This window comes from Alligator sinensis, unplaced genomic scaffold, assembly GCF_000455745.1.
Source record: "Alligator sinensis unplaced genomic scaffold, ASM45574v1 scaffold241_1, whole genome shotgun sequence".
NCBI classification, from domain to species: domain Eukaryota; kingdom Metazoa; phylum Chordata; order Crocodylia; family Alligatoridae; genus Alligator; species Alligator sinensis.
The window spans coordinates 4,108,789-4,133,482 of NW_005841894.1; the positions used below are offsets into that span (position 1 = coordinate 4,108,789).

At 42.9% G+C, this 24,694-nt stretch overlaps 1 protein-coding gene across 2 annotated transcripts in view; it reads left to right on the forward strand.

Annotated features, from left to right (window-relative positions):
• The first annotated feature begins 12,839 nt into the window (after window positions 1-12,839).
• The window catches only part of UCHL3 (ubiquitin C-terminal hydrolase L3), a 47,934-nt gene continuing 36,079 nt past the window's right edge, over window positions 12,840-24,694 (forward strand). Inside the window, exons 1-4 of one of the 2 annotated variants that reach the window (XM_025197333.1) lie at window positions 12,840-13,792; window positions 14,395-14,523; window positions 23,220-23,376; window positions 23,876-23,961. In XM_025197333.1, coding sequence (XP_025053118.1) covers window positions 14,449-14,523; window positions 23,220-23,376; window positions 23,876-23,961 — 318 coding nt within the window. In that variant the 5' untranslated portion in view covers window positions 12,840-13,792; window positions 14,395-14,448. The remainder of the gene's footprint in view (window positions 13,793-14,394; window positions 14,524-23,219; window positions 23,377-23,875; window positions 23,962-24,694) is intronic. The other variant, XM_006018143.3, reaches the window with a different exon arrangement.

Here is a 24,694-nt window from a genome sequence, read left to right on the forward strand (position 1 = left end):
GTGGGCAAGGGGGTTGCTTCCCCCCGGGGGCTGGGCAGGGTGGGGGAAGCTACTGTCTTGCTGGGCTGCTGCCCCAGGTGAGTCCAGCTCTGCCCAGGCTGGTTGGGATGGGCAAAAGCAGCTCTGCTGGTTGTGAGCCCACTTTCTGCTCCATGGCAGGGTGCTTTTAAGCCTCCCTCAGAGGTGTTGGGGGTTGGCTGCAGCCAAGGCTGGGCCAGAGCTCCTGCTAGGACTTAAAGCTGGAGATCCCTGGTTATTGGGGCTTGCCCCTCTGCTCAGGGTTGCATCATTCGCCCTCTGCAGGGTCAGGAAGGAGTTTTGCCCCATTGCCAGATTGGTACAGACTTAGGGGGTTTCTGCTTTCCTCTTCAGCCGGCAGCGTGGCCCGCTGCCCAAAGCCTCCACTGTGAACATAGACAGTGCTTCACAGAAGCTGGATGCTGACTGTTGCGGTTCCTGGGCTTTACCTGTGGCAGGATAGGGTGCTACCTATGGGTTGTGTCAGGGTTGGCAGTCATTGGATAAATAGAGTTTAGCTTATGGAATGTAGAGGGTGGCTTGGCTGGGGACTTAAGCTGCCTTTGAGGAGGTTTGATGTGATTTAGATGGCTCAGGTGTATAGTCCTGCTCCAAATTCACTGCAGGGGTAGCTGTAGCCACCACTACCTGCTCCCAGCCTCCTTGCCCCTCCTGCACCCCCTGTCACTGCTGCAGGCGTCCCAGGAGCCTTGGGAAGCATTTTATGTCCCTAAAGCAGGTGAAAATCTCCCTTCCCTTCCCCTTGGTGCTTAGAGACCTATCCCATTCCCACCCTGCTGCCTTCCCTGCTGTCCAGGGGTGGTGATGTTCCAGAGCTGCTTGTGCCCCACCCCAGCCAGGCTGTGTAGGAGCTGGGGATGGGGAGTGGCAGTGGGAATGGGCAAGGGGTTCCTCCTTCCTGTGCCTGCTTTCCCCGCCGGGGGACCAGGCAGGGAGGGGGAAACTATTCTCCCACTATGCTATTGCCTCTGTCCCTAGCCCCAGTTGAGCCTACCCCCTGCCCAAGCTGGCTGGGAAGGGCAAAAGCAGCTCTGGAGCTTCTCCTGCCCCTGGGACGAGGGAGAGCAGGAGTGACAAGTGACGGGTGGGGATGGGACGGGGATAGGTAAGGGAAAGGGGCAAGGGATTTTCACCTGCTTCAGGGCTTTAGAAAAGTCCTTGGAAGCTCCCACTTTGTGCCCCATAAAGGGAGTTGAGGGTGCAGCCACATCATTGCATCCTTTCTGGGTCTACCCCTGAGGATCACTTTTTAAAAAACTAGTGGATTGTTAAAATTATTCTGTGAAATATTTTGCCTGCCCTCAAGATGATCGTGTTGGAACTCTTAACAGACTTTCCTCCTTTGCATGGGGGTCTGGTTCAGAGATTACCCTATAGTCTCACATAAAACATGCACTCCTCCTCAAAACCAGCCCCCAAATTGGGGTACTATTAAGCAGGGAAGCTGATTTTCTGCTTTGATTCCTGCTCCAGTGCAGCAGCAGTAGTATTACTGTTCAGGATGGAGTCAGTTGACTTAATGAATCACTTAATGGCTTTGGCTAAGTAGGAAAGGGAAAATGAATCAGCTGAAGAGTAGGTCTGTCCCTGCTCTATGCAAAAAGGGGTGTGATGTGACAGTCATCAGGGAGAAGGGGAAGCTATGTTACTGCAATGTCCAACAGGCTGTATGCAGTCATAACTTTGATACTTTTTTATTTTGCCTTTCAAAATCAAGGTGTGTATTGTTTTACAGGATGTGTGTATATGAGACAATGTGGTAATCAGTCATGAGGTGAATTCTTCAGAGTATGTAGGACAGGGAAGGTAATTACTAGATCATTTTCTCAGCTTTTGGTTTTGCTTATTTGAATAATGCAGCAGTTCTCATGCAAACACTTCCAGTTGCAAACAGTTGATGATCTTCCGAGGTCTCTTCCAGCCCTAACATCTATGAAATCTATGAAGTGCAAGAGCCTAGTTAAAAATAGTTTTTCAGTTGAAATGCCTGTAGGTGCACTGTGTGTTCTCTGCTGTTCTTTTCTTGTCCTGGGATCTTTTAAAGTATTGTAATCTAAACTAGAAATCTGTGCTGGAAAAGGATTCTGATTTTAAGGTGGGGCTAAATTCGACTTAGGAAAAAAGATGGACAAAGAGAAAGCAATAGAAATGTCAGGTTCCCTGATTTTCTTTAGTTCTTGAATTGTTAAGTTTAAGCAACCAAAAAAAACCAACCAAGGAGTAACTTATGGTATAACTGGGCACATCTTCACAGGCAGTTAGGGCATTTTTATATGTAAAAGTGCCTGGCGCTGCAACGCACACATTTGTATAAGTGGTGAAATGCTCATCAGCTCTGAGAAGATGGCAGCAGTGTGCTTTTGAATTAAAACACCTCGGAGGTGCTTTAGTTCAAAAGCTTACCGCCGGCAAACTTCTGCGTGATGATGTACATTTCGCTGCTTATACAACTGCATGCAGCACAGCGCGGTTTGCCTCCGCTTGTGTGCAGAGCAGACTCTGTTAATCAAGTCTGCTCTGAAGCAGTGGATCTCCAGCATATCACAGGAAAAAAAAAGTGTGTATAAATGCCCTTAGTGTGCCTGAATAAATTCTGGTACAGTTTGCACCAGAGTTTATTGCTCCTCGGCACGGTGTTTACGTGTAACCCAGGACCTCAGCATGTTAAACTGGGGTAGCTCTGCCCCAGCTGGTAGGAGGTCCAGGGGGTTAGCCTGTCATCCCAGGGCTGCTCTGCTCTGGCTCAGTGTGCTGCAGCTGGCTGGGGTACGAGGGTGCTATAGTGCAGGGTTAGCTAGCAAGCAGCACCCATGCTGTAGCACCTTCGTGACCCAGTCAGCCCTGTTCACCATTTTTACATGCGTTGTGTCACATGCGTGAACAGTAATGCTTTACTGAAGAGCTAATTGGTAAACTCTGAAGTAAAGCACCTATGTAGATGCCCCCAATGAGCTTTAATTAACCATTAAATAAAACTGAGGGAAAGCTGATTTCCTTTTCTAAATATCAGAACTACGCTAGGTTGTGTTGTTTTTTTGCTTACTTGGTGGGGGGAGTAAAATTTAATTGTTTCTCTGTAAAACATCTTTCACAGAAGCAATGGGAATAGCTCTGAACTTGAGCTTCCTTTGAGGAGATTCAACTTGAGTTGAAAATGGCTAAGATATATAGTTTTGTTCTAAACTCAGTTATGGGATTTTTGTTTGTTATAAGCAGGGTAGGTCTAATCTACAAGCATATGTACTTTTTACTTGAAAAGGATTTTTTGTTAAAGTTTATTTTAAAATGTTCCTTGAAGTGTATTATAAATCTGAAACACAAGCCTGTATTCTGTGATGTAAATTCAAACGCTTTCAGAAAATGTTACAGAACATGTCAGAATCATGGAAAATTGGGGTTGGAAGGGACCTCAGGAGGTCATCTAGTCCAACCCCCTGCTCAAAGCAGGACCATCCCCAACTAGATCATTCCAGCCAGGCCTGTGTCAAGCCAGAACTTAAAAACCTCCAAGCATGGAGATTCCACCACCTCTCTAGGTAACCTGTTCCAGTGTTTTACCACCCTCCTTGTGAGAGAATTTTCCCTGATATCCAACCTAGACCTCCCTTGCTTCAACTTGAGACCATTGCTCCTTGTTCTGTTGTCTGCCACCACTGAGAACAGTCCAGCTCCATCCTCTTTGGAGCCCCCCTCCAGGTGCTTGAAGGCTGCTGTCAAATCCCCTCTCAGTTTTCTCTTCTACAGACTAAATAAGCCCAGTTCCCTCAGCCTCTCCTCAGAAGTCACGTGCTGCAGCTCCCTAACCATTTTCATTGCCTTCCACTGGAATCTCTCCAACTTTTCCACATCTTTTCTATAGTAGAGGCCCCAAACTGGATACAGTACTGGACACAGACGAGCTTTTGAATGCATCGTTTGTTCTGAAAATGCAGAAAATATCATGGTTGTAGACTGGGATTTTGGCTTTATCTTATAGCATTTACACAATAATTTCAGACTTTCTACCTATGAGCAGGTTTCTGTGCGATCTTTAGGCTGGGACGGAGAAAGTAGTACAGCTACTTAGTAGTGTTAGGACCTTCCTGTTCCACATCCTATTTGTAATCTTGTTCTTTGCACTCACAGAGTTGACTTAACACAAGAGAGCAGATGGTAAGAAATTGTTTTTTTATTTTGAAGCTTTCTGAAATAGAAATGAGTCACTTGATATCTTCAGTGTTATACTTCACAGAGATGATTCAGCATGGCTTGTCACAGGGCTTATGGTGCTGGACATATCAGAAGTCTCTGATGCAGTGGATTATAAAATACTGCTAACCCACTTACATGATGTCACAAGACTAGATTGCCCAATGCTACTGTAGCTCCACATGTTCCAGCAAGGTGCTTTGTACTTAATTATAAATAGTATTTTAATGACACTTATCTGTGTGTCTGTTTTTTTTTTTTAGTGATGCAGTCACTGCCACTACTAAGAAGTTAATGTTTACAAGAATTTTTTTTTTCTTTTCATGAAGAGCAGCAGATTCTAGTTGAGGCCACGCAAGGTTCAGATTATATTGATTAGAAAGGTTCAAATGATGTTCTTTATTCTGAAGAATTACATGAGATGCTGCCACTCTATTAAGGCTTATGGCCCCATTCATCACTGTGGCATGAAGTTCTTGTTTTGGTCCTCCAAGGTTAATGAGGAACAGGATAGTCTCAATACTTAAGAGTGCTTTCTTTGCCAGATAGCAGCAGGTGAAACTGCCCATTTCTTTTGGATACATTGAGGCTACACTACTTTAATTCAGTGTATCTGAAGGTGAATGTGCAGGTTATGTATAAATTCCACCCAGTACAGACTGCATCTGCTTAGTTTCAGACATTCATCTGCATGTGTTCACTTTCTTCTGATCCCTTTCTAATGCAAGTTTGAGGTTTTTGGTTCTGATTTTCAAAACAACTAATGGGTGAAGCGCCATCTGTTTTAAAGGACCAAGTTTCAATCTCTGAATTCTTATGGCAGCCAAAGAGTTGGGTACAAAGCATTTTTGGTCAAAAGGATCCAGCAATAGAATGGGCTTCCAGAGGAGACTTGGTATATCCAGCTTCTGAAGATCTTAGGAAATGCTGAAAAACCTTCTTCAAATCTTAAATACATTTATCTTTGGAACATACATTTAAAATGGGAAAATATGGCTTGTTCCACATTCACAGCTGGAAAATGTAAGGAATAAAAGGTGCTGCCCCAAAGAAACTTTGGTATGATAAGATTTATCATTACCATGCCTACTTTTAAGACCTTGACACAGGATGAATTCATAATCCAAAGATAAGTGTCTGACTTCCCTATAAAATGCAGGGTTTCACAACAGCCAGCAGATTGATTTGGATGGTATGCTATCCAATGGGAAAATGCCAGAGGGGGTTTATCTGAAATCCTACCTGTCTTCAGCCTCAGGTAGCCCTAAGTGAGGCAGCTGTGAGAGACTGGGTGTCAGAGTCCCAAGCTCCCTTGTACATATAAGAACCTAGGTTATTCCCCTGTGTATAAAAGATTGACCACTTTTGCATCAAATGATGTGAACCAGAGGAGGAAGTATTAGTGACCACATTTTATAAAAGCAGAGTGGTAACATTAGCCAAAGGTCTAACTTACGTCTCCCCCCTTCCCTAGAGAGTACCTTAGCCAACAGCTTTGTGTGTAGGCAAAATTGAAGCTGTGCCTTGATCAGCTAAGAACGCAAGGTTGATAGGGCTGGAAAGGGTGATCAAGAGGGAGCATAAATATGGAGTCCATTGATGACTACTTTTTATTTTGTCTACTTCTAGATCTTCTTGATACTTGAAGGCACTACACTCTTAAGTACTTCACATCTAGCAAAGATGGAACACGTTCCATTGGTTCCAAGTTGAAGGACGCTAGATCCAGTCTGAAAATATAGTATATTTAACTATGGCATGTTTTTAACAGGGATGTTTAGAGAGTCATTGAAACAACTTACAAAGAGTCTGGTCAGATCTGGGAGCTTGGGAATCCTCACAGGCCAGATCTTGATCTGCCTCTGGCGCTGGGGTGAGCAATGTCAGGGAGCCATGGGAGCTAATACCATAACAGAGCTGTCATTAGCTCTTGTTGCCACCAGCATATCCTCAATGGGGCTCTGTCCTCTGGAATTCAGTGGGGGTGTCCATCCCAAATTCCCAGGCCCTTCAGGAGCCTTGTGTGCGAGATTGCAGTTCTTTGGATTGTGTGTATGAAACCCCTGGCCTAGATCATTGAGGAAAGATGGTAAGAAATAGCTATATATAAACTTCATGCCATAACCTTAGTCTCAGAGCCACAGTGATGATCCCAAGATTCAGAATAGAACAGCCTCAGGGCTGCTGTAAATTGTGTTCACTGAAAAAGTTGCTGAAACTATCTAGAGATTAGGTAGATCTTGCAGCTCTCCAACCCACTACATTGGGATGGGAGAAAGGTAAGGAGCTAATCTGCTGTCCTTGTGTTCCTTAAATTCCCACAGTATGAAGTAATCATTTTCAGTTAGTTGCTGAAGACAGATTTCCACATGCTTTGCTTTGTTTCACAAAACAGGTGGAAAGAAGACTGGGATCTGATCTGATGTAGCTTGCCTCTGCATGCTCACTGTTAGTTTTGAATGACAGATTCCAGAAGTAGCTCTTCATGAAGAAACAAAGAGCTCCTAACTTTTTTTTTTAGAGCTAGTAATGCTGTTTCTGATAGTGGTGTAGCTGGTACAACTGGAAGTGGAAGTATTCTGTTATGAAACTTTTCAATTGCTGATGCAAGTGGGAGGTTGGTAGTTTTATCAGTTCTTCTCCATTGCACATTTTAACATTCTTTAAATAGTAGATGGAGTATGCTCCTAATGAATATTCTTATGAATTCTCTCTGAAATGTTGTGTGTTAAACTATCAAATGCTCTGATTGTTCTGAATTCTTTAAAAGAGAGAAAAAACACTCCAGACTATGGGCCTTGCTGACTTTTTATGGTTGACTTAAAATGATGTGGTTGGTGAAGAAGCATAATACATAATATCATAATTGATGGGGAGTGCTAATCTGGGGAATTCAGATGATTTTGGTGACGGGACACATCTACATGAGACTTTTACTGCAGAGCTGCCTAATTAGCTCCACTGTAAAGTCTTAGGGTCTACACATCTGGCCCTGTTAGACCGCAGGAAACGAATTAACTCCGCCATAAGTTAGTACTTGTAAACACAAATACTTTTCTATGGCAATGTTCTTTAGTGCACAGCAACACACTTGTAGATGGTGATGGGGCTGGCTGAAGCCTTCAGTGTGCAGGTTGTCTACTGACTAGCCCCACACTGGAGCACCTTCGTGCCCTAGCCAGCCCCTCCGCAGCACACTGAGCCAGGTTGGAGCAGCCCCTGGTTGGCAGGCTGACCCCCTGGGTTCCCTGCCAGCTAGGGCTACTCCAACCCAGCTCAGTGTGTTGCAATCCTGGGTGCATGTGCAAACACAGCGCCCAAGAGCAATGAACTCTGGTGTGATATGCACTGGAGTTTATTGCATGTGTGGATATGCCCAGAGTGGTTAATGTTGGTGCTTTGCCTACTGTCATTGCTTGCATGATCGGTGGAGTTGAACCAGTGGTACTTACAGTGGGAAAGTTAGTATAAGCAAGGGCACAAAACTAGATTGTGCTTTAATGCTACTGGAGTAATATGGAGTTATAATGCTACTGTAGTGGCTGAGTTACAGTTGACCTTAGTAAAACTTAGATTTAATGATTGTAGTGCCCAATATTAGAGAGCTTTTAGGGAATCTCCATCTGGACTTCAAAACAAAAATTACTAGTTTTTTTTTAAATAAGGCTTTAGCCAAGTATCTACTCTTGTGATATTTGTGGTTTTTTTGTTTGTTTGTTTGTTTTTTCAAAGGAGGCTGGGCAGCTTCACCAATAGGCATTAATCGCAAATATGAATTGTTAATTTTACTTGGATGTTCCCGAAGTTTGAAGAAACACTTGTATCTTAAAATGAGTGCTTACCTTTTACTTCATCTGGATTATTTTTAAATACATGTAATAATGTGCTAAGAGCAATGACTTCTGAAGACTGAATTGGCTACTTGTGCCTGTTCTAGAAGAAGCTGATAAAGGAAGATTGCATGTTTATTAAATAGGAAAGTAAAGCAACCACTTACAGGCAATTGAGTCAGCCCGCCAAATGTACAGAGAAGTACTTGATGCTTTTCAGTATGGAATTGTAGAGCCAAATTGCTTGAGTATTCTTGGAATACCAATATGCTGCATCATTTTACCAAAAAGCAGCAGTCTCTACTCTAAAAGTTTATAACATAAAAGCATATGTTGCTTACTGTGTGTAGCAGGTCTGAGACCCAGGGGGTGGACGTGATGCCCCTTGCTCAGCTCTGACTCTAGTATTGCCCTCTCTCAATTTGCTCATCCCCCACACCTTGATCTTGTTAAAGGTTGAATAAAATAGGCTGCCCGTGAGCCTTAGTGAGCCTCAGTCCTACCAAATCTCCAATGGGGTTCCCCTGCACCCCTGCAAATATCAACTATTCCTACAGGCTCTGTCAACTTGACCATGTCTCTGCAAGGCACCTGTAGCCTTAAGGGCTAATTGCGTGGCTGTGTACATCCTCCACACCATGCCCCAAGCCTTGCAGGTGGCATTCTCATGGACATTCTCATTGTCATATGCTTACACTCATGCAACCCTCCTCCTGCACAGCCCCATGTCTCCAGGCCCCTCAGTCCCTTACTCAGCCCCTCCCTAGGCTGCTGGACTCCTTGACCCCTTGATTGACTTCCCTTTCAGCTGTGAGACCTGGTCCCTCCTTTGGCCCCCTTTCTTGGCCCCTCTTTGGGCCTCGGGACCCTGCTTGTCCCACTACACAACTCTCGGCCACTAACTGGCTGGATCCTGCTGATCCCATTCAGCCCCTTCTGGGCTGCTGGCTCTCTCTAGGTGAGCCTTACTTGCCCTTGCAGTGCTCCAGGCTAAACTGCTCCTATAACTTAATAGCGACCACCTGCCCTCTGACAGGTACTCAAGCCTCCTCTAAGGCTTAATGTAAACCAGGGCTGCCTGCCAGTATAATCAAGCCCTGCTATGCCCCAGGTACATCTTCCTCTGTTCCCTGTGTTGCAGAGTGGCTTTCTTCCTGAACTCAGGAGCCCTGCTGCTTTACTACCAGGAGCTTCTTACTTCATGGCTCCTAGGGGTGGACTCCCTGGCCAGCTCAGGTGGCTGTAAAGCTCCAGCTCAGCCTGCTGCCAGTCAGGTGAGTCCTTAATTCCCCCCTTTGCCATGTGGTAGCGGCCTCTTTGGCTTCCTACACTGTGACTTTCCACTAAAATTAATGGCTTGGTTTATGTGCATGTGGTTTGTTCCAGTTCAGTTCTTAGTGGATAACTGACCACACCTCAAGCTGCTATCTTTGATTGGTATCTGAGATTTGCCAATAAAGAACCCCATAAAACATGCCTATTCCCTCAGCTGTAATTTGAATGCAGTGTTCAGACAACTTACCAGGCTACTGAGTCAAAATTGTTACCACTCTTGATTGCATAAAAACTCTTTTCTCCATTTCTCTTGCTCCTCCATAACATGCAAGATATAGGACCTTCTGTATGCATAGCTAAAAGTCTTGAGTATGCCTGCCATACACATATTCAAATGATCTCTGGATCAATTCTGGGTTTGTTTTCCTGGAAAACTTACCTGGAGAGCATTGTTCAGATGTTCCACGAGAGACTGCTGCTCTGACACTGTGTAATCAGGGGGCTCCTGTGTACATATCTCAGTGAGCTCTGCAGGCTCCTCAGTCTGCCTGAAAGCACATGACAACAGAGTGCACAGGACAACCTTGATTATTTGACTCAACCTGCATCATTTTAGACCTGGAGCACAGCATGGGGATTGAAGCATTCAGGGGAACATGTTCTGCTCCCTACTCAGATGGAAGAATACCCCCCAGGGAGGGGGTGAAGCAAACCAAAATCAAAGCATGCTGGCACATTGAAGGATTGTGCTGCAGCTTTTCTCAGAAGGCTCGATTTTTGTGGGAGAAACCTTCCCAGGAATAATTTAACCTTGGTTATTCTTGGGATCCTATGACGCCAGCTGACTTCTAGCCCCTGGGGCAGGGGGCTAGACTCAATGATCTTCCGAGGTCCCTTCCAGCCCTAATGTCTATGTCTCTTGGTTTTTGGTTTTTTTTCTGGAGCAGCTAATTTTACTCTGGGAGAAAAGTCTTGAAAGTCTGTACAATCATGGTTTCTAGTGGAAAATAGCAACTCTGTCAGTAGAAATTAAATGTCTGTATGTGACCATGATGCATGTAATCTTTTTCTGCTTGTATCTATTCAGATACTTCTGTGAAGATCGCTTTTAGCCTGTGGTTTTGATCACGTTAATTTCTTTTGAGTTTCTCCCCTGGCTTCCTCTTCTGTATCACATTAGTAATAAACCACTTGTCTCCATTTTCAAGGCTTTTGTGGCTGTCATCTCTCACTTATTATAAAGTCAGTTGACCAAGATGCTAGTCTCCTTCTGCCACTTACTTAATTTTCTAAGAAGCATCTTTGTCATGTCTTCCTGGTTGGTAAGTGTTCTCGCTTAACGTCCATAAAGCTACCTCATCTCAAAGTTCTATTTTGTCCTTGTATATTTGATGCCAAAAAACCCCTTAAGCTGCTGGTGTGCTATGACCACTGCCTGTCATGACAATATTGCCTGTATTGTTTCTTTGTTTCCTGGTACTTCCATCTCGCATCTTGTACTAGGTGCTAAGTTGTTTGAGCTGGAGATCAAGCTGTTCTGTGTCTACACTGTGCCAAGTGGCATGAGATCCTGGTCCTTTGATAAGAGTCCTTGGTATTAAGATAATGGAAATAATAAAACCTTCTCCTTTGCTGTTAAATTGGTTCCTCTTTTACTCTTGCCTTTTTGGTTTTTGCACTGGTATGGACCTTGGGTGAAAGAGATGGTATTTCCCTAGGCTTCTCCTCGTACTTCTGTCTGACTTGGGTTTCTTCCAAGCAGTTACCTCCCATGTGTATTACTATTAATGGTCTAGTGTTCCCAAATACAAAAATGGGCTTCTCTTAGTTTTCCTGCTGTCCAGGGAATTCTGAGTGATGTCAGAGAAAACTTACCAGTCTCCCTTTTTTACTGCTCATCAGCTGCATAAGAGCACTGAAACTCTTCTGTATTAATACAGAATGTATTTGTTCAGGTCACTAAGTGAAGAATATAAAGGGTTAGAGAACTTGAAGGGTTAGAGACATGAGGTAAAATTCTGTAGCTTTTCTTTTGTGTATAGGCCACCGGAACTTTACATTTGCCTTTTTTTATAATCCCATTTTACTAAAAGTTAATGTTAAGGTCTTAGTACTGGTCTGAGTGAAATTTAAAGGGTGGTGTAGAACCAAAGGCTTAATTTATGGCATTGTCAGTATCTTCTGCCATAAATACTTCTTGTTTTAGAATAACATTATCTATTATTTCAAACAAACGGAGAACAAATTGAACAAAATCTTACTCTAGTGACTAGAGGGACTTGTCCTGAGTAAAGCTTAGTATTCTTGAGCACCACATTTTTGCCTTTATGAATATCTGAAAGTATTTTTTTCTCCTCCAGATTTGTGGTGATGATATAATACATATTGATAGATATTGTGAGTGGATGAAAGTTTTAAAAAATGGTCTTTTTGGGAAGGAAGCAACTATATTAGGATACTCTAGGATCAAACTTTCAAAGCTCCAAGAGAGAAGTTAACTTTGTCAGCAGCATTTGCTTATTTCTCCAAATGTCTTTGTGGGTATATACATTAAGAATTCAGTTCACAAAGTCAGCATTTTGTACTTAAATTTATTTTTTCTTCAGTTCTTATACCTCCCTTCAATCTCTGAATCTGGCCATCCTCAATTATGCTTGATTTTGCATGTTGTACTATAAGGTGGCACAGGTGCAGTAAATGTTTAAAAAGACTCTGCAAGTTTTCCAAAACCATAGCTGTAAATTATAGTTTGTCACTTTACTAATTAAAGTACAACTTGGTTGTTACCTAGTGTTCCTGTGAAGAACACTTGTAAAGCCTCACCAGTGTAATTTTTCCTCACTTCTCACAATACAGTCTATTTCATTCCTCCATGTCCTTTGTAGAAACTTTCATTTTGTATCCTTAAAGACTGACAAGACTGGCCTTTTGTTTTCCTGTGCTGAAAGACTTCTACTTTGCCTCTTTCCCATTGTTAGTTTTAAATCAGTATTTGAATGGATAGTCTACTTAATTTTCTATCTTATGGTACTGTTTGTAGACACACCGGACAACCTCCTTGAGGTCGCAAATTGGAATAAATCTGCGTAAGGTTACATGCCTCTGAAGTAAATTTGCATTAATATAACAACTAGGGAAAGGGTGATAGGAAGGTAGAAATGGGTAAGTATTGCCTTCCAGAGTGTTTCTCTTCTTTTCCCCCACTTTGTTCACTAGCTCATGTCATTACCAAATACTTCTGCCCTAAAGAAACAAGTGCTCTAACTTTCAAGAAGAAGCTCTTGAAAAATGCCTGTGTTTGGAGAGGGGGATGCTAGGGAGTTAATCTCTTTCTTTTAGGTAGCAGTAGTGTGTGCCTTATCACACTTGAGTTCTGTAGCTTTTGCTTTGGAGCTTTTTTTTCCCATAGGCAAATTCAACAGCTTTTTCAGCTGGGGAAGGAGGAGGAGTACTAGCTGTTTTGCATTTGGTGAGGGAGGGTGGGGGAGTAGTATGTGCAGTAGCTTATTAGCTATTCTTCATCATTCCTTGTCTTATATGAATCCCATTCAGCTGGATGGGATTCTTATGTAGGCTAGGGGTTTTCTGAACATGGTAGGAAGGTATGAAATGAGTAACCTACATGGAAAACCCATAAAGTTGTCAAATCCTATGTTTGCTAACATAAACTACTTTTAGACCATAGAAAATGTGGTCCCAGATATGATGTAAAGTATTTATGATAGGATATAAACTAATTGTGATATGCTATTCTTAGAATCTATGGAAGAACAGCATCAATATGTCTTTGTATCTGTAATCTCTGAACTGACTCGATCAAATTTGCAGGAGCATTTCTGATGGTGACTTTAGTCAAGTGCAGTGAAAATGAAGATGCTTCAAAAATCTTTTAAAGAGTGCAGCTTTTAACTCCACCATTGAAGCAGAGGAACAGATGGCTGTGTAAATGAAGATCAACTTCAATGAGAAAAACATTATTATTCAGAAAGAGTCATCTTAGAACATGGATTTTCAACTGGAGAGTCAGAGTCCCTGTCAAAGAGGATTACAGTGTGCCATCCTCTCTCTTTAGTGGCTAGATGATAGTAATGGAGGATCCAAACCCCCTTTTTTGGTGTAACATAGGGAAGGTTGTTACAGCAACAGCAACATAACAGTGATCTAGAATCTAATAAACACCTTGAAAGAAACCAGCTGAGAACTATATAGTACATGTCACTTAAACATCCCTCTTCTTGCCAAAGAACATCCATGGTGTATACTCCAGTAATTCTCAACCAGGGTACCACTCAATATTAGCACTGTTAGGTGTGCAAATACCTGCATGTGATTCTGCAGATACACCCAGAGATTTGAAATGGGAAACTATAGTGTCAAAAGTTTTCTGACCTGCTATGGTCTTTCTGAGTTCTTTGCAATGGAAGAAATGCTCCATTTTTCCATATACAACTGAGTGAAAGGTAAGAGCTGGCATTTTCTCAGTCTAATTAGGTTGAGAACCACTGATATACTCACTGTAAAATGCTCAAACTTCAATTTAATCTGTTAACAGGGTCCTGAGCATTATACATTTCTCAAATTAAGTCTGAGGCTGTGTTTAATATAGGACATGGTATACTTCTGAGAAATACTGGACAGGGGCAAATGCATTTTGTACATGCATGCATATAATTTTAATCAATTAGAACTGTTCGTGCCTTGGAGGGGCACAACTTAAGTTTTTGGGATTTCCTTCACAAAAGCACGTCTTGCAAAATTGCTGACTTGAAAACCTTGGACCAAGCTACAGACAAATTTCCATTTTTCCCCCTTCCTGCAGCTCCTTAAATATATTTACAGTTGTTTATGGTCTTTTTATTTTATCTTCATTAGCATTGTACTTACCCAGTTTGTTCATTAAAATCAAAACACATTTACTTCCCTTTATTGCCCTCCTACTTTGATCTGCACACAACAAAAATTGCTATCACAGTATATTTATTTCTTACATAACATATAATGAGCCTAAAAGGTTAATTTATAACATAATCATCTTAATGCTATGTATTTTTTTCTTTCTCAGTTTCTCAAACAGTTAGGTATACATCCTGACTGGCAGTTTGTAGACGTGTATGGTATGGAGCCAGAACTTCTTAGCATGGTGCCAAGACCGGTCTGTGCAGTATTACTTCTCTTCCCAATAACAGAAAAGGTAAATATTTATTGATATTCAGTAATTCAAAGTCAGTGGATCAGTCAGTGTCCTATCATAACGGATGTGAAAGCCACAATTCTGAACTTTAACTATATCAATAAAGCAAAATGAGACTTGAAACTTGTTTAGGGCTATGCAAAAAGGTTTCATGCTTTTTTTTCAAAAAGGAAAAAAAGCTTGTTAATGCTGTTGTAAATATGCATTTTAAGAAATCTGATTCACATCTTTCACTAGTAGGGAACAGGATTTTAAGAGTCACATTAATAGAACTGTTGTTGTTACTATCAAGTCATGCTACACTTGAGGCAATGCACAAAAATATAGGGTGGGATGTGGGAAGTATGAAGTTACCAGGTAGCCACAGGTGACACTTTTTTTTGAATTTGTAATATTCAATATTGTAATATATTTGGTTTGGCTGCAAACCAAACTTTATCCTTTTCCTAGTGAGGCCACTATCAATGTAGCCTTCTTTTCTTTTTGAAAGAGGTTGGTTTTTTGAATGGTTTAGGGCAGTGACTCTTAACCGGGATGCTGTGGAGACTCCCTTAGGAGTGCTATGGCATGGGCGCCCCTGCCATAGCCAGGTAGAAGTGCCCTGCTTGCTTCATGCAGAGCCAGATCAGGAAGGGCTATGGGGCACATGCTCTCTTGCCTCATTTAAGGGTCCTCCAGTAAAACCTAAAGGCAAATGAGTTGTCTCATGCCACAACCTTTCCTGGTCCAACCCTAAATAGCATCTTTTGGGAGCAGAGGTGTGTGGGGCCAGGTGGACCTCTGTTTCTGAGAGGAGCTTGAGGAGGACAGGCACAACAGTGGTTCTTAATGAGAGTGCCATCAAATTAAAAAAAGCTGGGTAGGCGTGCCTTGACTCCATAAGCGGTACTAGAAAATATTAGTTGGGGGTCTAGGAGGTGTGGGGTGTGCCTGCCTGACCCCACCCTTCCCTCCTGCAGGGCTGTTCCAGGGCCAGGGTGCACTGGTGCTGTATGTGTGGCATCAGAGGAGCACGTGGCAGGGGCACTGGGTGCGGCACTGGGGCAGTGGTGGTGCTGGAGCTGCTGTCGCTGGCCCAGTTTACGGGAACTAAGCTCCATTATCCTGGCCTTCTGCCACCTATGCCTGACTCCAAAAAAGGTTGATAACTACTGTGCTAGGGGGGAGAAAATTAGGTCCCTTTCTCCAGTTAAATGGTACATCTTTCTCAGCACCAATAGTTTGTATGCAGGTCTGCATATTAGCTATTCAGCATTAGGGGTGCACCAATACATCAGTCGGACATTGAATTGGCACCAATTTAAAGCAAATTGATTGTATCGGAAATTGGCCTGATTTGGCTGATAAATACCTGTGCATGCATGCAGCCGCAGCACGGCACGAAGGTGGCAAGGAACAGCCTGGCAGCTTGGAGAGAGAGATGCAGCTGATAAGTCTGTTGTGGAAGGTGATGGGGGAATGAAGGGGCATAGGGAGCAGGTAAAAGCCTCCTGTGGTGAGAGAGGGAGTGGGGTTGGGACAGGCGCTGCCTGGGTGGGACAGGGTGCGGGATGGAGCCGTGGCTTATCTGGGCAGCATGGGGGTGGGGTGGCTCCCACCCCTGCATGCAGCCTGGGAGGGCGTGGTGGGGCGCATGCTCCCGGACCTGTGAGGGGGGGAGAGGGTGGGCTGGGGCAGTGCTGGGCTCTTCCCAGCGCGTTGTGAGGCAGGGACTGAGCCAAGCTGTGCTTGGGGCAGGCGGTGGCAGCACTGGGAGGGGGCTATGGTACAATTTAGTGTGCTGGCCCCCACCCCCTGCACCACTACAACCCACCCTGACTGCAGTATGGCCCAGCCCTTCCTCCCCATGTGCCAGGAAGTTCCCAGCCTGCAGCTGCAGCCCACCCTGCCCCACCCCACACAGATCCAGGGGCACATGTGCTTTCCCCCCCCCTTCCCCCAACATGCTGTCCGCTGTGGTGGGAGCCACCCCTGCCCCAGCTTCACTTCCTCCCTCACCGCAGGGGCCTTCATGTGGCTCCCCACTCCCCATCCACCACAATAGACTTACCAGCTGCATGCAGCTGTATCAGAAATCAAGTCGGTATTGGCTGATATGCCTCCTTAAAAATCAGCTATTGGTATTGGCACCCAAAATCTCTTCCGGTGCACCCCTACTCAGCATGCATGTTAGACAATTTTGAAATATTCAACATTAACTTTTAAAAGATCCTTAAATCTGTAGAATTCAAGATATTTCATGCACATTATGTAACTGCATGTTTGAGGAGATATTTGCGCTAAGAAAAAGGTATGCACATCTTGATTACGAGAGATGTGGCTACTTTATGCCTGCTGTATAAAAATCCTCCCATAGAATTATAGACAATGTTTTAATGGAGCTGTAAGTGTTCAGATTGGAGGGAAAACTTTTTCTTGTTCTCTGCTGTTTCAGCTCTGTAAAAACTCCCTCTGGTGGATACTTTCCAGATTCTGTATTTGGGTCCCTTCATGCAGCTAGATCAGGGGTGGGCAAAATGCAGCCTGTGGGCCGGATGCGGCCTGCCAGGTCATTGTATCCGGCCCGCGGAGACCCTAAAAATTTAGAAAATTAATATTAATCTGCCCTGGTTTGCGTGTCATGCAGCCCTCGATGGGTTGCCGAAACTCAGTAAGCATCCCTCTGCCCAAAATAATTGCCCACCCCTGAGCTAGATGGACCCTTTGCTCTTGGTCTGGATTGACGCAAGTCTTCATTATTTGGAGATTGATAGTGTCTTCTAGGAGATCTGGGTCTTCCCCTTCTCAGTAGCCCTTCTCTTCTGGCTTCATAAATCGCTGTCTTCTGCAGCCAGTCTCTTTCCTTCTCTGACAAAGGTCTGCTTTTTATGAAAGCATGTTGCTTTGCTTCTTTTTTCCTGTCCCAGCTTGCTTAGCCTTTAAACCCCCCTGCTCTTCCAACTTCATTCTCTTGTTTGGTAACTTTTCCATTTTTCTCTTTCTCCTCCCATCCGATAAGCTTAGTCAAACTGTTTTTTCAGCTCAGGCACCCTGCTTCTCATTGTTTTTTCTGGAGCCCAGATGTTAATCCTAATGACTTTAGTCAGCAGTTTCTCCTAAGTGGATGGTATATATTTCAGGAACTTGTGGTTGCATGCCAACTTGCTACACACTGAGGCATTCAATGATGCAATCATTTAATAAAATTTAATGAGAATTTTATACATAGACAACTCCTTATTGTCACAATAAGGTATAGCTTCTCTTGTCCAGGCATTCTAAATAACTGGAGATAAGGGAGAAAAAGGACAGGAAAATTTGAGACTGAACTTATTTTTGTAACATTCCTCTTTCAATCAAAAAGTGATAAGCTTTGCCCTTTGAGGAAGATGTTTGGATAGGAACTCTAAGAAGTACTTTTTAGATTACTTAAATTATGAGCAGGATTATTTATATAAAACTCTGAGATCATAACCACATACTTTTGTCAGTGCTGTTTTTTTCTTTTTAGTTTTATTTTGGATGTTTCAGTAATACTTAACATATTTATAGAATGAAGAAGTGGTCTAAACTGGATATTCAAAGGGTCTTTGTTGTTCCAAGTGAACCTTTCTCATTTTAAAATTAATGTATTGCAAAAGGTTCTTTGGCTATTATTTGGCTTATGTGGAGTCTCAAAGAGACTACAGCTAGAAAAACAGCCATGGTCACTTTCCCAAAATAAGGGACAGCGCACACAAAAAAGCAAGGATCAAGTAAGGTCTTCTCTAAAATAAAATGTGGAAGTGAGGCTAGATGACTACTTGTTGAACTGATGAATATAAAGGTACACTGCGTTTACTACTCAGTGAGATGGAAAATGTCTCTTAGGCTGCTTGCAGGCATTAAATAAACAGAAATCACATTTTAAACTCCACCTGCCCCAAGCCAAACCCAGTGCATGCCCAGAAGGGCAGCGTGTTAGATGGACCCAACTCATCCAACATCTGTATAGATCGGGTGCTTCTGCAGGGCTTTTTTGATGCTTTTACTTAATAGCTGATTGAATCAGCTTTGGCGAAGAGTGCCAAAAAGCTCCACTGAAACACCTGATCTATACAGATGCTGTGGAGCCTGGTTGAAGTAATGTGCTGCTACTTCCGGTAAAGTGCATTTTTGTTTAGTTTTGATTTTTAATGTCTACAAGCAGCCAAAATTCTGAGTTTAGGCCTAAATAGCATGGGATGCAAAATGGAACAGGTGCGAGGTTGTGAGTTTAAAATGAGGGATTCAAAAGAAGTGGAGAATGCATGGCGGGGTCCTCTGGTGTAAGGTGATGAAGGTGGTCAGAGGATGCTATGCAAGTGTATACTGGCCTGATGCATGATTTATTGAGTGCGAGAAAAAGAACAGCACGGTCATGATGTATCAGTTAGTCAAGTACTTTTCAAATAAGTTACCTTGGATTAGTCACTGCTTACAGCTAGTTTGATTATCCACAGACTTGCCAAGCCACTACATTGGGACACAAGTCCTAGGAAAGCTATCTTTTAGATGTTGTTGTTGTTTTCATTCTAGAAAATATTTTTCATTTTAATTTTTCATTGTTTTAGAAAACTAGTACCTGGGTATCTAGAGAACCCACATATCTGTATCCACACTGAAACATAGAAAACTTTTTTTTTTTTCTCTTGAGCTGCTCTGTTTTTCCTTTTTCCTTAACCTTCCTGTTGCTCTCAGATCCTTTCTCTTTTCATCAAGAATTGGACACGTGGAAGCACCAAATGGTTCAGTTGCCAGTCTCTTGCTGATGTTTGAGTAAGCCTCTGGTGATGAATATAAACGTGTCCCCTTGTTGTCCCAAGTAGTACTTCATTGCTTCTGTTTTGGAAAGTTTGGGATCCTCATAGGGTGGCCATTTATCTGGTTTTATAGAGGACAGCCCAGTTTTCTGCTACTCTGTCCTGTTGATATGAAACTGGATGCCTTTATGTCCTCTGTTTGCCTCCATAGACTTCCACCAGTCTGACAGAGGTGTCTGGTTTTGTATCAATAGGACAGAGGAGAGAACAGCAGAAAACCAGGCTGTCCTCTTTAAAACCAGATGAATGGCCACCGTAGATGCTCGTTACAGAGCAGGCACAACTGAGGAATGGGAATTTTGTACCTGAAAGCTTGGCTGAGGCATCTTCCAGCTGTATCATTGTTCAAATAAAATATATTGCCAAACAAATCTATCTTCTTGCATATTTTTTGGAGATACATGGCTGTAACAACACGACTCGTATAGAGCAGGCATTTTCTCCCACCTGACAACTTAGTTGATTTTCTTTATAACACTCCTAACCTCAACTGATGCTTGAAATCAGTAAAATTCACAGTGTGTCATTACAAATGTGATTAGGTCAGCCACTTAGCCCAGGACACAGTTCCTCTAAAACTAAAAACAATTTTAGTGAAGCTTTTAATCTTATTTAACAGCTTTGGGACATCCTTAAAATGCCTACTGTGCCAATTTTTAGGCAGCTGTATTATTTGGCATGGTTATTAGCTAAGATCTCGAAGCATTTATTTATTACAGCCTTTTGTTTTATGCTACTTAAAGAAAAAGTTAAAGGAGGGGGGCTTTGTAGTTCAAGAGAACAGCATTCCACCGGGAGATAAGAGAATGGAATGTTTTAGAATTGACCAAACCACTGCCTGGTGCTTTCAAGTTTGCTGTTTTGACTGATAAAAATCAGTCATCAGCAACATATTGAGAGGGTGGAGAGATTTTAAACTCAGGACATTGCTTCATTTTATTGTCTATATTGTCTAAAAACCCTGTTTTCTCAGTTTGTTTTAGTTGTGGGCAGCTTTGTGGGGATTTGTTTGTTGATAATCAGTTTGTAAAGAGTACAGCGCCTTTTGTGTTTGCTTATTTAACCTATCTGCAGCAGCGTAAAACACACAAACTATACTCAGTGGGGAAATACATAGTAATATAATGAAACAAGACCCAAAACTACAACTGTCATGCCCTTTCAAAGCAAATTATACTTCTGTTCCCAAAGGGTGTTTCACTCCATCAAAAACAGAGGACCCAGACTGAACCCATTTTGCTTCACTTCAGCTCCTCCAATGGTCTCTCTTTACCTGAAGGAAAAGGGAGTGTTTCTAAACTTTCTTCTTTCCCAAGTAGCTTAGTGACAATAGTTGACAAATCTCAAATGCTTTGAACAATGATAGTGAGGATCAGTGTTTTTGGAAGGTGTGCCACAAATGTAAGCCCTGTATTATGCCTGAGTGCTACTCAAATCCTTGTGCTCAGATACATTAATACAGGGATGGGCCAATGTGTGGCATGTGCCAAAAATGCCATGGGCAGCCTCTGTGTGGTATGCAACAGATTGGGGAAGAAGCAGCAGCAGCAAAGGCAGGGAGTTATTAGAAGAGCAGCAGATCAGGCAGGTGAGCATGGACTTAATTTGTGGCATGTCTGCCAAAAGGGTTACCCACCCCTGCCAAATTAATATATAGGATAATCAAATTGCCTTGGGAATCTGATATTATAAGGCCAATTTGCAAAGGTCATCCATATCATTCAAAAACAGTATTTTTTTCTGAAAAACAAAGTTCTGTAAAAAGTCCAGTATGGTTCCATTATTTATTATTTACCAGAGTCCAGTTTGCTTGGCAGATGCTGACCTTTTTATCTTCCTTCTCTAAATATTTTTTGCTGATTTGAAGAGACATGGAGAGCTGTAGTGGAAAGAAGTGCTCACTTCAAGAGAAAAACTGACTATTTTAATTTTCTGAACATATTTTACATGGTACTAAATGATACACACAGATAAGTGCTTTAAAATACTTGGGAGAGGGAGTAGAATGCTGAGTGGATTTACTTATTTTTTGGCTGGTCATAAGCAGGGATCTAGGTTTTCCATTTGCCACAGAAAAATGTGTTTTTTCTCCATTAAAGGGGAAAAACACAGGGAATCATGGGTTTCCCCTTGCAGGCTGGCAGAGTTTGAATCTGCAAGGGGCTGCTTGGAGCTAGAGGAGCAGGAGGAGGGCAATCAAAGATGGGGGGGGGCACCATGTGGATGTGTGCATGCACACATGCATATTGCAGGCAGGCAGTGTGGTAAACAGCTCTCACAGCTTCCTGCAGGTAAGTCTTTTTGCGGGGAGGGAGGGAAAAATCAGTCAGCAGCTCACACTGAGTCCCATGGTGATAGGGAGGGAGTGGGGCAGGGTTGTTGTCTGGGGGGTGAGGTTGGGGGTGCTGGCCAGTAGGGGCAGCACTCAGGGTCTGGGGCCAAGGCAGAAATGTGCAACCATGGTGCCTGACCAAGGAGCGGGATGGAGCCATGGGTGGCTCGTCTAGTGGGGGCTGGCTTCCTGGTGCTGTGCACACTCCTGAGGAGGGGTCAGGTGCCGTAGGCAGTGTGTCAGAAACATGGGTAGGCATGTGCCCCCCCCCAAATTTGTGTGCCTACAGCAGGGCGCAGGGCTGCAGTTTGGCCGGACCAATACAAGCAGGAGCTGCCTCCATGGTCCAGTGGGCAGGACCCAGTGCAAGAGGACAGAGCAGGATAGCGAGATTTGTTGCTGCTGCTGCCAGGATCCCCAAGTCAGGCATGCCATCCCCACATCCTCTGCTGCCAGCCACTTGTATGCTAGGCCGCAACTCTACCCTGAAGGGGATGTGGGGTGAAGGGTAGTGGGGGCAGCCTGAGTGGAGAGGCGGCAGGGCCATGGTGGTGGGGTAAAGCTGGCAACGGGAGGAGGTGAGGACAGCATGGCCCCTTCCCCCGCCGCCATGTGCTGTTCTCGTGCAGGGATCTCGGCAGTGGCAGCAGCAAGGCTCTGCCCCCCGCTCTGCCCTTCTGTACCAGGTCCCACCCACAAATCTGAAGGGGGCAGGCATGTGCCCACCCATGCCTCCTACTGATACATCGCCTATAGTGTCGACTGGTCGGGCACATCCACCCTGCTGCCCTCCATACTGGAGGGCAGGGGGCAGCGGGTCGGGAGTGAGGGGCACCAGTAGGGTGGGGGGAGGAGGGGCTGCAGTTCAGGAATGAGGGACACCAGTGGGGTTGAGGGCTGCGGGTTGAGAATGAGGGGCCCCAGCCAGGCAATGGGGTTGTGGGTCAGGACTAAGGGACACTGGGAGGGCTGTGGCTTGGGAGTGAAGGCATCAGCATATCAGGGCTGCTTAGTGCCACAAAGCAGCGAAGGAACAACTGCAGCTGGACCCGCATCCTGGTGAGCAAAGGGGACAGGGAGAGCTCTAATTTTTCTATGATAAAAAAAATAAAAATAAATCTAATACCAAAATATATAGGTATTTAAGAATTAATTTTATTATAATGATTGAAGCACTGTTAGGCTTCCAAATTGCTTTAAAATGTAAATATATCGATAAAACACTGTGTTCAGTTGATACCTACAGATATAGTGGTGTTTCATTTTAATCACAGAAAAACATAGATTTTGCATTTTTTTTAAATCCAGAATTTTGGATTTTTAAATGGAGAAAATCAGAATCCTTGGTCATAAGATAATGACTGAACACCCTAATTCTACAGAGCTTGTTCAAGTGAATAATCCTACAGATCACATAACTAAGGATAGGAGGACTGCCTTATTCACTTGTTTCAAATTGCTATTGTCCTGTGCTCCATTAAACTTCATTTGAAGGTTTAGTATCTACTGATTTTTACATGCAAAATATTTGGATTTTTTTTTAGTATGAAACTTTCAGAACAGAAGAAGAAGAGAGAATAAAAACTGAGGGGCAAGATGTGAAATCATCAGTATACTTCATGAAGCAGACCATCAGCAATGCTTGTGGAACAATTGGGCTTATTCATGCTATTGCAAACAACAAAGATAAAATGAACTTTGGTAAATCTTTTCTTGGTTAACATAGTTTTGTTTTTACATAGGATGTTAGTATCTCGGTATTAAAGACTTAAGTAGAAATTAGCCATTATTTTCTTTTCATGATGATGCAGCAGCAGCACAGTTTTTTGTGCAAGTTGATAGTAATTAAGAATTTTGGTAATTCAAAGGACACCAAGATCTTACAGAATGAATAAGTCTTAATCTACCAGTATAAAGTGGCAGGTAACATTTTATCTTTTTTACCATAATGAGCGTCTGGTGACTTCTTTTAATACACAGCATACAATCAACTATTGGCATTGTGTTCTTATTTTTCTGGCTGGATATAAATTCACTGTACACTTTGTGATGTATACTTTTTTAAAAATAGAATGCTAAATATTAGCCAAGTCAGCTATGAAACATTTTCTCCTCTTGTTGTAATTGTCTGAGTTTAGTGAAGATAGGAGAATAGAGAGATTTCTTCATTCACTTTCTATTTTTATTTTATTGTTTAAAGAATCTGATTCTTCATTGAAAAAGTTTCTGGAAGATTCATTATTAATGACTCCTGAAGAGAGAGCCAAATATCTAGAAACCTATGAGGTTAGTATCTTTCTCTTCTTTTTATACAGTAGAAATGTTTGTATGAGTAGTTCTGCATTCGATCTTCTTTCAACAAAACATTTCGGGCTGTGACCAGTCCTGTTTACCATAGTTGAACTGCTCATGCTTAAAGATAAGCACTTGCTGAAGTGCTTTATCAAAGTAATTTATGAATGATTTATTATGAATGACATTTGCTTTTAACAGGGAACTTTGTAATCCCACTACTGGTTGTGTAAAAGACTTAATACTGTGTTAGGTGATATGATTTTAATTTGTGAAATAGCAATTCCTTTTTAGGTATCCCCTAACATAGAATATGAAATAAAAAGTTATTTAAATCAGTGTCTCTTTTGGTTGGCTAACTTCTAGTCAATTCTTCTAACACAGGGCTGTCCAACTTCTAAGCAGCTGGGAGCTGCATGCCCTGCTGTCCAGCATGGGTTTCAGGGCAAGCCACAGGCCTTCTGTTCTGGATTCTCCCCAGCTGCAGTGTGCGCCTGCGTGGCCCTGGCAAGGGGCAGATGGAAGCCCCCCGGGCCACAACTTTAACCCCTTGTGGGTCACATGTGGCCTACAGTCACCAGTTGGACTGTTGTGTTCTACCAGATGCAATAAAAAATAAATAAAAATCTTGTGTGTATAGCACAGCATTAACTACTATGTTACAAAGTTGAAAATTGAGAATATGAACTGACTTTCATAAATACTTGTTATTTAAAATAACATGTTT